The 18188-nt window shown below is 34.8% G+C and overlaps 2 protein-coding genes across 2 annotated transcripts in view; one reads left to right on the forward strand and one right to left on the reverse strand.

Annotated features, from left to right (window-relative positions):
* Window positions 1-3749: 3749 nt before the first annotated feature.
* LOC121726871 lies at window positions 3750-14644 on the reverse strand. Its single transcript, XM_042114502.1, has 4 exons — window positions 12532-14644; window positions 6127-6248; window positions 4730-5290; window positions 3750-4205 (listed from the first exon to the last, which is right to left on the reverse strand). Exons 1-3 carry the CDS (start codon window positions 14296-14298, stop codon window positions 4741-4743), a joined length of 2439 nt encoding a protein of 812 aa, XP_041970436.1. The 5' UTR covers window positions 14299-14644; the 3' UTR covers window positions 3750-4205; window positions 4730-4740.
* Window positions 14645-15441: 797 nt separating this feature from the next.
* The window catches only part of LOC121726907, a 33891-nt gene continuing 31144 nt past the window's right edge, over window positions 15442-18188 (forward strand). The window contains exons 1-3 of the mRNA XM_042114550.1: window positions 15442-15535; window positions 17767-17849; window positions 17954-18097. Coding sequence (XP_041970484.1) covers window positions 17833-17849; window positions 17954-18097 — 161 coding nt within the window. The 5' untranslated portion in view covers window positions 15442-15535; window positions 17767-17832. The remainder of the gene's footprint in view (window positions 15536-17766; window positions 17850-17953; window positions 18098-18188) is intronic.

Consider the following 18188-nt stretch of genomic DNA (forward strand, 5'->3'; position numbering starts at 1 on the left):
TAGCCGCCAAACCGCGCGTTCGAGCGGACGCATAATATAACTCGAGCCTGATATGGCCCTCTATTCCCAAACGGACGATTTTCAAGATTTAAAAGTGACAGTAGACACAAAAATATAGTAATTTAAATTCTGAAAAAAATCCCAAAGTTACCTCTTTTTTTGACGAATTTTCCATACTATGTCCAAATTATTTGGAATTTTCAGATAATTTTTGCACTGAATTAAAGACAAAGAATATAGGATCTAACACAGTGGAATTTATATTCCATTACACAACATCATGAACTTCACTCGATAGAAAAAAATCCCAAACTTACCTCTTCTTTTAACGAATTTTCCATACTATGTCCAAATTATTTGGAATTTTCAGATAATTTTTGCACTGAATTAAAGACAAAGAATATATCTAGGGTGATTCGTTCTTTTGACTCGATTTAATTGATGTATAAAAAACGACGATCAAAAAACTATAAAATAGCAGGCGCAAAGTGTGTGACTGAAAGCGTACCAGCCGAACCTTTTCGCCTGCTATTTTATAGTTTTTTGATCGTCGTTTTTTTTATACATCAATTAAATCGAGTCAAAAAAACGAATCGCCCTAGATATATTCTTTGTCTTTAATTCAGTGCAAAAATTATCTGAAAATTCCAAATAATTTGGACATAGTATGGAAAATTCGTTAAAAGAAGAGGTAAGTTTGGGATTTTTTTCTATCGAGTGAAGTTCATGATGTTGTGTAATGGAATATAAATTCCACTGTGTTAGATCCTTAACTAACACACATATTTTTTTCAGAATTTAAATTACTATATTTTTGTGTCTACTGTCACTTTAAAAATCTTGAAAATCGTCCGTTTTTGGGAATACAGGGCCTTAATCCTTTTTTTAGTGTTCCGTAACCAAAGGGCAAAAACGGGACCCTATTACTAAGACTTCGATGTCTGTCCGTCTGTGTCTCCAGACTGTAACTCAAAAACCGCTATAGCTAGACTTTTGAAATTTTCACAGATTGTGTATATCTGTTGCCGCTATATCAACTTTGATATCAACAAATACTGACTAAAAACAAAATAAATTAAACAAACGTGAATTTTTTTGCTCGATATCAATCATAGGCACTTGAAATATTCACGAAATACGGTACTCAGTTTTATTTGTAATTTAATAATTTATGCTTAATAAAATTTAAATAAATAAAATACATACAAAAACACAATTTTCAGCCTGTTTTTGCTCTACTACTATAACTACTAAGTGTGTGACTGAAAGCGTACCGGCCGAACCTTTGCGCCTGCTATTTTATAGGTTTTTGATCGTCGTTTTTTATACATCAATTAAATCGAGTCAAAAAAACGAAACGCCCTAGATATATTCTTAGTCTTTAATTCAGTGCAAAAATTATCTGAAAATTCCAAATAATTTGGACATAGTATGGCAATTTCGTTAAAAGAAGAGGTAACTTTTGGATTTTTTATATCGAGTGAAGTTCATGATATTATGTAATGGAATATAAATTCCACTGTGTTAGATCCTTAACTAACAATTTTTTTTTTCAGAATTTAAATTACTATATTTATTATTTTTGTGTCTACTGTCACTTTTAAATCTTGAAAATCGTCCGTTTCTGGGAATACAGGGCCTTAAGAGGATTCCACACCGCCCTTTTTTCCATACAAACGATGTCCCCTGTTTCCTCCCTGGATAATACTAGTAGAGTTATAATTTTTTTCCTGAATATCTACGGCCACTAATACAATGTCCCTATGTTTTGTTTTTTTTCATAATTTAATTATTAAATAAGTTATGAACGTTCAAAAACCCAAAAAAATGGCCAGATTTTCCGCTGTGTTCAAACGTCCAGAAAACAGATTTGGCTAGATTATACAAAAAAAGCAAAACATAGGAACACAGCTCAAGCCTTTTTTTAATCTTTAATGAAAAAAGTACTTAAATCGGTTAAGTTTTGGAGAAGGAATCAGGGGACAACGAATCGTTGATTTTCTGGATTTTCTGCAGTTGTCTCTATCGCGTTCTGCGGTATAGGCTTGAGGTAAGGGAGACAGCTATAGATATTACACGTACTTTTTTTTCATTTCTCTAGCCCCTGGTGTATCCTCTTAACGTCGCAGCGGTAATGTATTTTTATAAAATAGATATTACAGGAGACTTTTTCGTTACTTAAGTCTTCAGTAATAATAATTATTATTATTGACTTATTTCATATGAATCATAATATGATGCCTTATAATTAATTTGTTTACATATTATTATGATTGATGAACATTATTAAATTTTGATTGTCCTTTTTTTGAATTGGAATTCAAACGTTATGCAATAAAAAAGAAATTAATTTATAAAATATTTTATTCTGGCAACACGTAATACAATTTTATCTTTACAGATTCGGTGCATTTACAAACTAAATTATATAAACCCCAAAAACAAGGTAAAATGATCAAGGGAGGAAATACTATGATGTACACAACCATAATAATAATTAATAATATAATGTTCTTCTAACATCATATTTAAATAGCTGTAAAAGCAATATTTTTAATAGAAAATGCAAGATACAAATTTTAAGTTGCGACACTATAAGATACAAAATATTATGTTATTTTATACTTGTTGATCATACTTACCCTGTATTTGGCAAACGACAATCAGTTGTGTAATATATACAAACATTCTACATATTTACATTTTACAGTTTCAACAAACAAAATAAATAGCAACAAAAATACTATATTTCTATAAATTCTATAAAATAATAATTACTTTTAAATTAATAAATATACACGCAATCAAGAAACAGTATTTAAAACAATATTATGTTCATTTCATATTAATATTTACTTTGAAATTTTTACTCTCTTTGCGACAAACCAAACTTTATCAAATACCATTTCTTTCTTTCACTGATTACCATTTGCCAATATAACTTAAAGAATATTATACATTACACTAAAATTTTACCAATTTTACAAGCCCATGTATGTGGCCCTATGTTTAGGCAGTTAGCATCCCCTATGGAAGGCTAAACATGTTTATAGTTTACACACTATTTCATAAGCTCAATAAAACAAAGGATTTTTTTTTATCTTAAGGGCTAAGAATGTGCTAATAAGGACGACTTGCAAATAATGTTCCACCGAAGGTCGATTTTTGGCTGAAGCTTCGGTAGAACATTACTTGTAAATACTTGTAGCTAACCAAGAGACGCCAAATTAGAACAATGTTAGTACTTATTATAAAGACTTCATTCAGTATTAGTATTACAATATCCTCTTTCATATTCCACACATCATTTATTGAAATTTATTCGTTATGTTGTGTTGTTACACAACATAACGAATAAATTTCAATAAATGAAATGATGATATTTTATAAAAAAACATTCATTCGTTATTCTAAGAATGAACTGTTGTTCATTCTTAGAATAACGAATGAATGTTTTCGTTTATAAAAACAGTTTCTCCTAAAATTCTAGGAGTAACTCCTTTATTTCACCTTTGTGATATGTGATGGTATTTGTATCACTATGTCTGTTTGTTTTTGTTGTTTTTAACTGTTAAATATTTAGTAGCACCTCGGCAAGGATTTAATATTTCCAACGCCATCTAGCGACGACACACAACAATGTGATGATGTCGGTAAAACAGTATATTATTATTTTTATAGTACTAGAGGTAAAACGGTAATATTAAACCTAACTCAGTTTTTTCTTCTTTTACATCGCTTTTTTTTAATTAGCAATAATTTCAGCGAACAAAGCGTACCATTGCTAGACACGCATGTGTCACTAAAACTATTACTGATTTTTTTTCGATTTTAAATTAATTAAAGTCGTAGTTCTACATTTGCTGACATAAACGGAGAAAATATGACTTTGATCAATTCATTTTAAACCTTTATCCCCTAAATACTTTATGCATATTTTCTTTGATTTTTTTTTAACTTTATGTCTCAATTTTAACATGAAAAACGATTCAGATAAGTTTAATTTGAGTACCCTTTTCCAATTTTTAATTACAAAGTTTTTTCTATTTTTATAAAGTTTTAGTTTTTTAAACTAATCAACCGATTCTAAAACAAAATTAATCATTTACAGCACAGGCGGACTTTTGACTTTTGAGCTACGTAACATGGCATTCAATTGTGATCTTCGTACTAAGGCATCGCTGTATTATAGTTGTGTGTGTGCCCTGGAAATAAGAAAAATACAATAGATTAATTAAATAGTTTACACAATGTCAAAAAACATAATATTACAATATTGACACAAGAGATGCACTTTCCAACGTTTTCTCGTTTCCTGATATTGTGTTAGTTGTAAACTTAAGCTCTAATTGGATACTTTTTTTATGCGCAGGGGAAACCCATCATGGGTGCCATGGGTTGGGGATGTGCCTCAGTTAGCTGAAGCACCCCGAGGGTATGTGAGACTCAATTACTCACTAAAACCACCTGCGGTTCGCCTTCAGCCGTATAAATGAGGGATGTCCCGGATCTAACAAACACAGGACTCCCTCCACGAATGGCAGGTCTGCCTCAAAAGGGACCAGACTTCCACCAAAGTAAGGGAACGCTTCGTCACTTTTAAACAATGTATGTGTAGCATTGAGAAAGAACATCCATTCATTATTTTAAAACGGCACAAAAACTACCAAGGTCACGGTGGTTCATCCAATGTTATATTTTAGTAAAATCAACAAAAAATCAGACATACCTCGTTAGCAGTCATCTGTCACTCTCCGATGCCGGAGCTGCGGGCGCACTGTCGTCACTGACGTCATCACACGGGTTTTTCGTCTGTAGTTCGTGTCCAAATTGGAAATTGTTGTCAAGTTCCGCTTCTTGGCTGTTTGCCCTATCAGGCGCCTTCTTTTCTTTTATATCAAGCTTCCTATTTTCTTCTACTTGCGCTTCCTCTGGTATAGATTTTTCAGGATTTAAATATTTACTTTCTATTTCATTATTTACTACTTTTTCTTTTATTTCCGTATCGTTATTTTGCGTTTCTTCTTGCAACCTTTCCTGTAGTTGCTGTTCTGTCGTATTATTATCCGGAACTTTGTCTGTCTCCTCGTCATTATTATTCAGTTCTTCTGTACTTTCGACTTTTTGCTCTTCCTGTTGTTTCATTTGCTGTTCCAGCTCCCGTTGTTTCTTCTCCTCCAGTTCCTTTCTCTTCTGCGCATTCCACCAGGGCATGAATCGTTGGAACATGACCAATTTCCTGTGCTGTGGTTTGAGCACCCACGATATCGCCATTTCTACGTCGTTTATTCTGAAACGGAAAATTAATTTCATTAATATCTTATCACCTGGTAACTTTCCTTTTGCGCATTACTTTTATTTTTAACTTTGGCATTCTTATGCAATTGGATCTAATTTCACCGTGGCCGCTGATAAATTACACGGTATGTCCGTGTCTGAGATAATGATAATTGAATGAGCAAAATTGGACGAAAGTTGCCGTAATGCAGTTTGTCTGAATTCATTTGACCTTGGAGATACTATCTCTACTTATAAACAGCATTAATATTATATTGCTACATTATTCTCTTTACTATTAAAGTATCTCTATATTTATTATTTATTATTACTCTCCGCGCGTGATTAAATGTAGTGTTCCGGGGGAATTTGGTCTTCTGCGATAATCACACGAATCCACGCACCCACCCCTAGTTTATCGGAAGTCACGCGCAGAGATAATAAAGTATGCTACTTTATTATCTCTTCCTCTATCACAGAAGTTGATTCATAAGCAGATGCCAGGCCAACGTAATTTGGTTGCGTTATGTCAAATACAGCCAACAAATTACGACCAACATTGAATTAACACAAACCAACCAAATGACGCGCGCGGCGCGACGTAGCTAGGTCCGTCAACTGCTTATGAATCAATTTTTTCGATTGTATCACGGAGGAAATTGATTCCTAGGCAGTTGACAGTCTAACGTCATTTGGTCAATGTCAATTCAATGCTTATAATCTGTCAGCTGGGTTTGACGTAGCGCGACCAAACTACGTAAGTCCCCCATCTGCCTAGAGGCTAAGAATCAACTTCTCTGATAGTACATATTCATTATTTGTCTATAATAATTATGTTATAATATTTACCTTGATTTAAATCTCTCCCGGTCCCTCGCGTGCTGCTCCCACTCACCGATCCTCGCCTGCCGCGCCGCGTACGCCCACACCCTCATCACGTGAACCTTCGGCGGATCCGTTGAAAAGTGGACCTGGAAATAAAAATACAAACACATAAATGCCTTTCCGCATAATTCTCCGGGGGTTTAGGAGTCAAACAACTTACAAATTTCATGACGCTAAAGACGCTTGCCCCTACAAATCACAAATTTGCTCTTTCAGTGCTGCTTTCGCTGTGAACTCTATATATACGAGACACACACAAACCCTAAAGTATTATCACTTAGTCTTGTTACACCTTGTATGTAGGATTCGTTGCGCTCGAAGAGGTGGTAGTGGACGCAGCCCTGGGGGTTATCTGAGACGCAGCCCTACCCACTAAAACTCGGCGGTACTTAATTAGCACTGACCTAGCCGAAGCCACGGGAACATCAAGACATTCGCACATTACACCTCCGGCAATAGCATAACATAGGATTACACTATGAAAGGACAATACTCAACGTCCCATAGAGACCAATGAACATACATACGAGTAATTGGTACTTGGGTATACCGCATACGGCGTACCCCTAAATATCCTTGGATTCATACATGGATCCTGACGCAATAGTATTGTGGCGGTACCTACAATTCGCCTAACATTCCTGCATCGCGCTATCAAAGTTTCGGAGAACGGCAAGACAACGTCTGAAATGACGTCAGTGGGCTTCGGCCTTACCGAGCATGCTATTTCTCTCGTTCGGAAGACCTTCCTTTTCGGCCGCCACTAACAACGTTAAAGTCTACACTAAAAATTTATCGCTGTTATAGGATAACTAGAAATTTCCTTTTATTATTTGGCAAGATTTTGAAATTATTTAATTTGACCTCAGATTTGGGGGGGGGGGTCATGTCCCCTGTGACCCCCCCCCCCCCCCTTTCAGACCGCGCCTGACTTACACAAACACTCTTGTTACAGCGGGATTCACCAATATTACCATATTAGGAATACGATGGATACCAAATTAGGGATCCACTTATTTCACACGGCGAATCGTCCGTTAATTTTAAACGTAGGTCATGTAGGCGTGTGACGTCACACCACTGAGTCATCAGTAAACACCACGTCATCAGTTCCTTGACCGATTATTATCTCAAGTAATCTTAGTCATTATAATCGAGGAAATTCCCGTTACGCAATATTTAGGAATTAGGTACAGTGTTATCTCAATTCTCCTAATAAAGCCTTCTAATTCTAAGTCCTAAAACCAGTACGAATCTTTGAATCGCGGTTTATGTATTGGCAACTATTTTTAAAGTTATTAATCCATCAATATTGGCAAATGTTATCAACATAAAATTATTCAATAATGGATCAATATTGGCAAATTTTATCAAAATTATTAATAATGGACGAAATATTATTTTCGTCACTGACCTTATCAGTTATCATTGAGCTAGATAAAATAAAAATTAGAACAATTTCAAATAAATATTTCCCATTCATTATATCTATATACAATGTCTATACTGTATACATTACATAATATATAGATATAATAAAATCTGTCATATTTTTCACTGAGGATTCCCTTACTGATTGATACAAATATGAAATAAGCTCATTTATTATTATTAAATACTACTTATAAGAAAATAGCACATAATTATTGAAAGATAGTATTGACTACGAAACCATAAAAAGGACAAAGCAGGAACAAGGTGACAGAATTAAGATCTTTATTTCATGATTCATCGTCATAAACATTCTTTCATAGGAGAAAATTAAATGTAAACGGACTGATTGTCATATATTTCTTCGTTTCCGATTAATAAATATAATGAAGATAGGCCAAAATGATGCGTGAATGTGTTACATTTAATTTTGTCTTGGCTGAATCCCAATGTGAGGGTCAAAATACTCGTAACAGTATACTAACACGTAAAAATAGCGTTTATCATGAAAATGTGTCATAGAAAGAGGTGTGCAAATAGTAGAAGTCGTAGAATATAATATAAACTATAGCACCACAGCTGCCTAGTCCAAAACAAGGAAAACCTTTATCTCTAATAAGTATTGCCTATCTTTATCAGATGTGTTCTAATGTCAATATGTTATCGCATTAAAAATAAATAAAAATAAAAATTATCAATATAGTTAGCACCCTGAGCATTTCTAAAGTAGAGAACCCTCTCATAAACTTACAACTCTACTTACGCACTAAGAGAGACTTGATGATAATTGATCTAACATAACTTTAGTTCAATGAAGAGTTTGACAGAAAATAAAATATGGAGTGTCAAAATATTCATTTACGGCCGTTCCCAATATTTGATCTATCTCTGGTTTTGCCCTACTAGAGATAGGAATAGCTCAGATTAGACATTAGAGACATATATTTTATGTCAATTGTGAGCTATTCCTATCTCTAGTAGGGCAAAACCAGAGATAGATCAAATATTGGGAACGGCCGTAAATGAGTAAATTCTCGGACATTTTGGGCGCTTGTGGGTAAGTAAATGTACGGAGCTTTGGGCATTATTAGACTTCCCAGTGCCCATCTCAATTTTAAGCAAAGATTAAGTTTGATATTTTATACAAATACGCTTAAACGAAACCCTAAATCCGTTAAATTTCTAGAGCAATTATAGTTAATGCATTATGTATCGGCTGTTAGTGGGTTAAGGGCATAATGCCCGACTTACGGCCGATGATATTTGAGCTGATAAATGGGCAGCATAGTTTCGTTTTAAAGTTCTAGGCATAGGAGTGGTGTGGAGTGGAGTGCGAGGAGTGGATCACCATGAAATTTTAGTGGGTATGGTGTAGACCTTATAACATAGGGGATTCCCACATACTCCGGCCGATATCCCCAATTCGCCGGGGTAAAGCTAACTGTGTAGTGTGTATAGACAATATTGTTAGATCATTTCGAGTTTTTTCTACTTAGTGGCTGAGCGACGCATATAAAAAGAACTCCAAAGTTTTCTATAGCAACCAAAACAAACCAAACTAGAGTCGACCTAGCCCATAAACATGAGCAGTATTAGTAAATAGGTATGTCAAAATATTACGGAATAGTGTGTGAACACGTCTGGTTGATAGCTAAGCATGTTGCAATTCACTTCGAGTAAGTATTATTACTGATAACTTACGCGATAAAGGCGGCAATTGACTTTTTATCTCGACTGTTCTTATTTTGAATGTATTTTAAGCGGTCACATTGTCAGGAGTGCTAAATAAAACTTATTGGAATAAGATATTGTTAAACTGTAACTAAATAAAATAAACACAGTCGGCAAACCCATTAAAGAAATATCATTTTTTGTTCTGTATTTTTTTCATTTCAATTATTATTATTTTTTATTTACAGTTAGCATTGTAGATAAAATTGCCCTATAGGCAAACAAAGAACCAAAACAACAGAAGTATGCAACTTTTGTAAACATTATGACAACAATGATGACTAACTTTTCAAGGGAAAATGACGATTCATTGTAATGAATGAATTAACCTGGTCATATCTAGCACACTCAAGAGAGTTTTTGAGGTTCGTTGACCTTTGGATATTATATATATTATTGGTAACAGCTAGGCACTTGGCACAACAGCTAGCCAATTTTCACACAATCCTTAATTATATTTGTGCTTTACTAATAATAAAATTAAAAAAAAAAATGTGTCCTTTGCTCTATACTGGTACTGAACCCTACGTGCGCGAGTCCGACTCGCACTTGGCCGATTATTTATATTTATTCAGTACTCAGCATCTTTTCATTTACTGCTTAATGTGCTCTTTGGAGTGTGAAAAGGTATCAAAATATAATTGTAATTGCCAAGTTTTTCTAACATGTTATATATAAACTGAAAAATATGACTCTTCCTGACATCTATTGGCAAATAATAATACTATTTTGTAGGCAACTAATTGTTTTAACGACCAGCAGATGGCGTTATTAAGTAACACGAAGTCAATGAGTGTTTGCTATACCGAGCAAAGCTCGGTCATCCAGGTACTTACAGGTAATAATTAACATGTTAGAAAAACTTGGCAATTACAATTATATTTTGATACCTTTTCACACTCCAAAGAGCACATTAAGCAGTAAATGAAAAGATGCTGAGTACTGAATAAATATAAATAATCGGCCAAGTGCGAGTCGGATTCGCGCACGTAGGGTTCAGTACCAGTATAGAGCGAAAGTACACAATTATTATTTTTTTTAATTTTATTATTAGTAAAGCACAAATATAATTAAGGATTGTGTGAAAATTGGCTAGCTGTTGTGTCAAGTGCCTAGCTGTTACCAATAATGGTAACAGCTAGGCACTTGGCCTAGCTGTTACCATTATTGGTTACGAGCAAAAAGGCCAAAAATAGCTGCTAGTCTACAGGATGTATACAGTGTTATGTGTATTACATATTATTTTATTATTATTTGTTTACCAATAATATGAAATTTTTGGGTAACATAAAATTCATGATTTCTGATCTTTTTTTCCAAGATCCAAAGTACTATTTAAGTACATAATATTATGTATAGCAGAAATAAATGTGCTATTATACTACTTGCTTACAGGCAAGTTATGGTTTAAATTGCTTTCGTGAAGCGATATTTCCTCGTTTTAAATACGTCCCGACCTTGACGGTGTCACACAATAATAAACCTTGTGAGTTGTGAAATAAGACGTTTTCCTACCGCAACAACCTTTGTTATTACATGGTAATACGTTCTAACGCGCACATAGCAAGTATGTTTGGAGGATGTGGATGTTTATTATTGCCAAAATATCATCCTGCCATTAACTACAAAATAATGTGGGATAAAACTTAGTACATAATAGCATTTAAATGGCTGTTATGTTATTTCGTTTCTGATCTAAAGTAAGTAACGTACTTACTTCAGATCTGTGGGCCTACTACGAAACTGTTTTGAGACTCAAACAATCGGACGAGAATGCCGCGTCCTGCTCTCCAGCATTTTCGTCCGATTATTTGAGTCTCAAAACAATTTCATGGTACAAGGCCAGAAACGAAATATTCGCCTCACCTCCACGACGGTAGTGAAACAGCGAAGCCATACATACTTTCTGATATATGTATGTAGAATTTGTTGGAGTTAGGGTCGATAGAGTTAGGCCGCGTATATTCAGAAGCTTGGCTCCACATTAGATCTGATGTATTTTTCACAGGGCAAACCTTTTGTGGTCGTCGAGGTAGCATTTTACATAAATATTTTTGGTGGGATTCATGTTTTCAGAAGTACTAATAAATAGCACTACATATTATAGTGTGAAAATCCAAATTTGTGGTTTGTGGTTCTGGCCACACACGCAATAGATAAATAAAATTTGGGGTTTTTATTTATCTATTGCAGAAAATATTTATTATCCCAGGTGCAACTGATAAGAACTGATAAGGCTACAGATCTAGAAAGCTCAAAGACAATGTCATATATATTACATACTGTTTTATACAACAATATCAAAATACTTCTAATATCTATATGTTCTAATTCTATGGTTTTATAAACATGGCGCGATATTTAATCTTTGTTTTGTACTAAAACTAAGCTTGGTATATTTGTAAAGTTCTAATTGTTGAGTACCAAATACTACGCTTGATAACTTAATTACTTATTTAGCACAGGTAATAGTAAGCTAAGTAGTAACTTTATAATTTACTTCAATGTATGGTAGTCATAAGGAGTTACTACATTGATTTGTATTAAATTATTTATACATTCATTACATAGTAATATATTTTAATATATTGCATACCAACAGAACCAGTTTCAAGCATGTTCTGTGTAACCTTTCCAACCAGATCATGTCATTGATTTGTGAGTAAATGTAATTTTGTGAGAAGGCAAAAGGAATGTATCTTGATTTTTGAAACAATGAAAATTATTGTAGAAGATTCTGGAAACTGTTGTATCAAGTATCAAAACATACAACATTTTCATTTTGTTTTCTTTTCTATGCCTTTATATTATATCCACGAGCTTTTGCCCACAGCTTCGCTCGCATTAAGAAGTATTATTATATACAAACTTTCATCCCCTATTTTAACCCCTTGGAGGTGGAATTGATCAAAATCCTTTCTTAGTGGATGCCTACATCATAACATCTACCTGCATGCCAAATTTCAGCCCGATCGGTCCAGTGGTTTGGACTGTGCATTGATAGATCACCATGTCAGTCAGTCACCTTTGAGTTTTATATATATAGATGATGTGTATATTGACAAAGGCTAGGCAAAGACTAAGCTAAACAGCTTTCTTTGATAAAGATGTAACATAATAATTATTATATTGCTGTATTAAAATAATATGCATTTGAATAACTGGCATTGTCAGTTAAAACCTATTTGTAAATAAATATGTACTAACCTTCTTGCGTGGCACATCCTTGCTTGTTTTCTTGTCTTCATTTTGTGATGTTGGTGTCACACTATGGTTGTAGTGTTGACCAATTACGGTTGAACTATCTACCTCATCATACAACTTGTAGTCTGTTAAGTCCTCAACGGTCCGCGAGAAGCCCGGGCACAGTCTTGATTCACATCCGGAGTCATATTCGCTGTCTGATGTGTCTGAATCTGAATAATGATTGATCTGCACATTGCCAAAAACATCATCTGAGATGTAGCAGCTGTCAGGACTTTCTTCAAAGACTATAAAGGAATCTTCCGATTCACATTCAGATGGTATTCTACATCTACTTGCTTTTACATCATCCGTAAAAACAATTTGAAATGAATCATCACTTTCAACTGAAGATGAATAAAATTTCCCCGTGACCTCATCAAAAGGCTCAGCTAATCGTAAGCATGCTGTACTCGGGATACTTATTTCATCACCGAAAACAGTATCACAGACAATATTTTCAGATGTATTATTTATTTCAGTATTGACTGAATTTTCTATTTTTCTGGAGCATTTGGGCTTCAAGAGAGCCTTTAATCTTTTCAATTTATCCTCACAGGATGAAACAACATTCTCCTTTATGGCGGAAACGATTTCAATTTTGTCTGACTTTGGAGAATCTTCCCTTGGCATATCAGGCTTTGTTAATTCTTCATTGAGCTCAGATGATGATAATGGTTCTATGACTAAAGCAGGTTTTTCTATGATTTCGTTAATAGGTTGTGGTGAAGTTCTTGGTGACAGACCTTTGTCTCTTTCAAGATTTCTTACAATATCACATTTATTGGGTATCAATGTTATTTCTGGAATTGTATTAGTAAGTAAAATATTGTCTTGCTTTGGCATTTCTTCGACTGACTCCGAAAGAATATCACCATCACTATTATGTTTAGGTGTCATGTCTTTGGATTCTTTTGAGTTTATAATTTCTGTGTTCAGTTTAGATTTAAGGTTTGAAGCATAAGAGTTGAACAATTCCTCCTGGTAACAATATGGACTATGATATTCTAAATATGATTCACCCGAGAGACTCAGTTGATCGGGACAAAATGCATCCTCAAACACATCCACTGAACCTGACTCAAAAGGCTTTGACTTTGAATTTGGTATTTGTATATAATTTGAGTCACCGTTTAACAACAAGCATACCTGGTTAATTTGGTCGTCCGTTAAAGCGGGGCTACAATTACTCATCATTTCGGAATTCCAATTGGTTTCATTGTTATCATCAAATATACTCTGAGCCCAACCATTCTTATTTTGAACATCACAGTTGGCAGACTGCCAAGGCACAGATCCTGACATAGGCTCGTCACTATTTTCTACGTAGTCACCCTCGAAGCAATCGTAATATTGGGAGGCAGGCGACGAATCCCGCCACTGGAACATGGCTCCCATGACATTGATGACCCCAGATATAATATTTCTCAATTTGGGATAGAAGTCTGATGTTTGACTGCTAGGAGGTTTTTCAACCTCCTTCGGCATGAACTCCTTTGTTTTTGTCATGTTAATGTCTTTGTCCGTAATCACAGAGTCAGCTAGGTTCTTCTTCAGAGGATCCGGTATCAAATTGAGGTTGTTTAGAAACATTGTGTTGTATGTGTCATTCATATTTTCCTTTGTTTGAGTCTTGGTGCTATAATTGGAGACAGGAACGTGAATCGGTGGAAAAGTTGTGTTAAGGTTGCGCCTATTGCGCGTATCTAAACCAATAAAATTATTCATCATTATTTTTTTTATTAATGTTCGTAGAGGATGCTAAGCCATTTTGCACTCACGCAAACATATTTGAGTCACTTAAAACACACTTATAAATAAACGGGAAAGGCGTGTGAGCAAGTCTATAAAAGTCCAAAAGATCTTCAATGTCCTGGAATATGCTAGGACCAGAGTCGTCAAAAATCACTCTATTCTTTCCGTTACACACAATATCACCGTTGTTGATGTAGTTTGTAACTTCCAAATAACTTGCAGATTGGTCTTCTTGGTAGAAATAATCGTTTTTAGGCTCCATTGTGATATAATTCATAATACACGTCTTTACAGTTCAGCCATTTTGTATGATTTCGAGGTATTTTTTTTAATGAGACAATGACAATTGACAAATGACAGGAACATTCTTGACGTTTACCAGAGATTTCATTCTTATTATGGCACTTTGGCTACATAACCATGGCTATTGGCTAGTGTCAAGTAATATATTATGGCGGGAAAACAGTATTGTTGCCATAAATAAAGTTAATATACGGTACAGACCTAGCGGATTTAGAGAAACCTTTTATAAGTCAATGAGAGAAACAAAGGCGAGCAAAAGAGATGTCACTATCGGTAACACTGCGTGGTAAAAAGAGACGTGTGATACATGACAGCAACACTCTTTTTTTGACGTCCAGTCGGCACGTGCCGCACGTTGACAATTTAATCTCATAGAATTCATGTTCAATCATGCTTGTGTAATGTGTAAGTGTATACGTACACATATTTTTCACACAGATGAAAACTACATAGTATCCATAAGTAGTCTGTGGATGACAGCTCGAGATTGTTGCTCTACGGAATATGACCTTATATACATCCTACTTTTTTGACGGACTATATAAGGGTTCCTTGTTGACTACGGAAACTTGAAAAAAAGAGCCTTGTAAGGCCTTGTTGCGCTCAAAGACCTAAGAATTAAGAAACCATAATATTATTATGGTTTCTCACAATGATATTCTATGTTACTAACGTAACGTTTCTCAAAGTTTCTTACAATTTCTTAGGTCAGTAGTTGCGCTATACAAAAAATTGTACTGGTATGAAATAATTAGAAATTAATTCAAATTTTACATCATAGAGACATAAATAGGTCCAATATGACACCGTTTTAAATCAAAATCAAAATTCACACGAAATGTGGAAAGTGATATCTAAATAAATAAAACTATTTATACAAAATAAAAAAAGGGAAATCGCATAATAGTAGGTAGTAAGTTTTTAAAATCTTTTACAAAAAATCCTACTTCCTACTAATCCTACTTCCTACTAATATTATAAAGGCGAAAGTTTGTTTGGATGTATGGATGTGTGGATGTGTGGATGTATGGATGTTTGTTACTCTTTCACGCAAAAACTACTGAACGGATTTTAATGAAACTTTACAATAATATAGCTTATACATCAGAATAATACATAGACTACAATTTTAACCGACTTTCAAAATGGGGGAGGTGTTATGTTCGTTTTCTTATGTTCAACGATTACTGCGCCGTTTGTTAACCGATTTTCAAATTTTTTCTTTTGTTATATAGGGTATCATCCCAATTTGGTATTATATTCACAAAAGTGGTGATCTGATGAAGGATCAATAAGTAATCGAGGGAACTCCTCAAAATTTATAGGAAAACATGTGGTGACTTCGGTTTCGTGAGAAGTATTCTAAGCATATGCTACCAACAAGTAAGATTTTGCACCGAGGTATACCTGGTATACCGTGGTTCGGAAGGTGCTGAGAGAACTCCTGATTCTTTATAGACACAAGTTTGGGAGTTTCGGCGTTGTTTTAAGAACGGAAAGCATATGCTACTATGCAAATTACATTCATCATCATCATCATCATCACTACCATATTATACCATACATCGTCCCATGGTTATGACGAGCCTATAATGACCCTGTTATTGTTACTTTTCATAGTCTTAGATCGCGACTCAAGTTTGTCAAGCGATAATTAAATAAAATCTATACCTACCTAATATTACAAACCCGAAGAGTATGTTTGCTTGAACGCGTTAATCTCAGGAACTACAGGTCCAATTTAAAAACTTATTTCAGTGTTAGATAGCTCATTTATCGACTAAGACCGAAGAAACTCAGGAAAATGTGAAATTAAGAACTACTGGAGCAATTTTTATGGCAATATTGGCACAGATATAGAGTAGACCAAGTGAAGGGAGTAGGGACATAAGAGCCATTTTTATGGGAAAATGTACGGTTTCCGTAAAATTCCTAATTTACGCGGGCGAAGCCGCGCGGGACATCTAGTATTAAATGAAACCAAAATGGTGACAGGCCTTTTTAGGCTTCCGTAGTAACTTAAAAAAATATATTTGCATACTATGATATTCTATTATAAAAAAAAGGTTTGCATACCTACTTATAAATTTACCTAGTACAAATTGAGCATTACAATTTACAATCCCCCAAACAAGGCGCAGCCTGTGCTATGGGGGAATTTCTAGGAATACAAAATATTAAGCTACAAGGAACCTTCATTAATTTCGCTCTGTATAATATTATTATTAGGTATTTTTAAATGCATTAATTACCGAATATACCTACCTACACAAAATACATAAAACTAGCTATGTATTACTATTTACTTCACAATCGTTGCTAAGTACTATTTTTTTTTAATGAAATAAGGGGGCAAACGAGCAAACGGGTCACCTGATGACACGCGCAGCATAAGAAGAGCTGCAGGTGCGTTGCCGGCCTTTTAAGAGGGAATAGGGTAATAGGGGAGGGTAGGGATGGGAAAGGAAGAGAATAGGGGAGGATAGGGAAGGGAATAGGGTAGGGGATTGGGCCTCCGGTAAATGTGCTAGTAATACTAGTCGTTTAACTGGCACATGATAGAAAAACCTGCCTAATTTTCTTGTTATAAAGTGATGTGCTGCACGTCTGATCTCAGACCAAATAAAAAGTCACTGATGTGCTCGCTCCGCACTCGATGTGATTTTTAGGGTTCCGTACCCAAAGGGTAAAAAACGGGACCCTATTACTAAGACTTCGTTGTCTGTCCGTCTGTCTGTCTCCAGGCTGTATCTAATAATATTAAAATAACATAGCAATTAAATTGGGCTCCCATACAAAAACACAATTTTTAGCCTATTTTTGCTCTGTATCGGTACGGAACCCTACGTGCGCGAGTCCAACTCGCACTTGGCCGACTTTTTTATATTTTATTGTTTTTTGCTTTTGCTTGAAGTCTGTACGTGCTTGCCGCCAAGCTGCTCATTCATCTCAGAACTTCTTTAGTTAGGAGTGTCACTTGGAACACTACCACTTACCAGTCAATCATAATCTGTTATTAAAGTCGATTTGCGATCTAATTAATGTAGTTTTAAGTCATACCTACATTGTTACACTGCGTCTGACAGGCTTCGTTCTTCTAAGGACTTCTTGAGAATAAAACTCGCTACCTATTATTTTCAGGTTCACGCTCAGATAAATTTTGGATGTCAAAATCCTTTGTAAGAAATATAAAATCGAAATACTAAAATGACGGACAAAAAGAAGTATGTATTAGTAAGGGGCTTAATAATTATCTTTAATAAAGTCTGATATAAAATTATGCTTTTTATCTTTAATCATTATCTTTATAAAATTCAATAATTCATAGGGCTCAAGCAGGAGGAGATGGACCAGAAGATAAAAAAAAGAAAAAAGTGGAAGTTGAGGTGATACATCGACCCAAGGGTAAGGTGAAAGATGAACCACCCCCAGAACCTGAAGTTGCAAAAACCCCTTCTGAAATTGCTCGCGAGTAAGTACGTCAATAAACTTGTTCTCGAGATTAAGGGTGGAGATCTCCTATATCTATTTTTTCTCTTTCTTTTCCCTAAAGGAAAATATGG

This window comes from Aricia agestis, chromosome 5 (assembly GCF_905147365.1).
Source record: "Aricia agestis chromosome 5, ilAriAges1.1, whole genome shotgun sequence".
NCBI classification, from domain to species: domain Eukaryota; kingdom Metazoa; phylum Arthropoda; class Insecta; order Lepidoptera; family Lycaenidae; genus Aricia; species Aricia agestis.

Excerpts from the sequence above, each read along its gene's own strand:
- LOC121726871 (XM_042114502.1), bottom strand. The coding sequence starts at position 14,298 with ATGATGAATAATTTTATTGGTTTAGATACGCGCAATAGGCGCAACCTT. Across the intron at positions 6,249-12,531 it reads AGGATGTGCCACGCAAGAAG|GTCCACTTTTCAACGGATCC; the intron begins GTTAGTACATAT and ends TTTTATTTCCAG. Across the intron at positions 5,291-6,126 it reads CGGGAGAGATTTAAATCAAG|AATAAACGACGTAGAAATGG; the intron begins GTAAATATTATA and ends TTTCCGTTTCAG.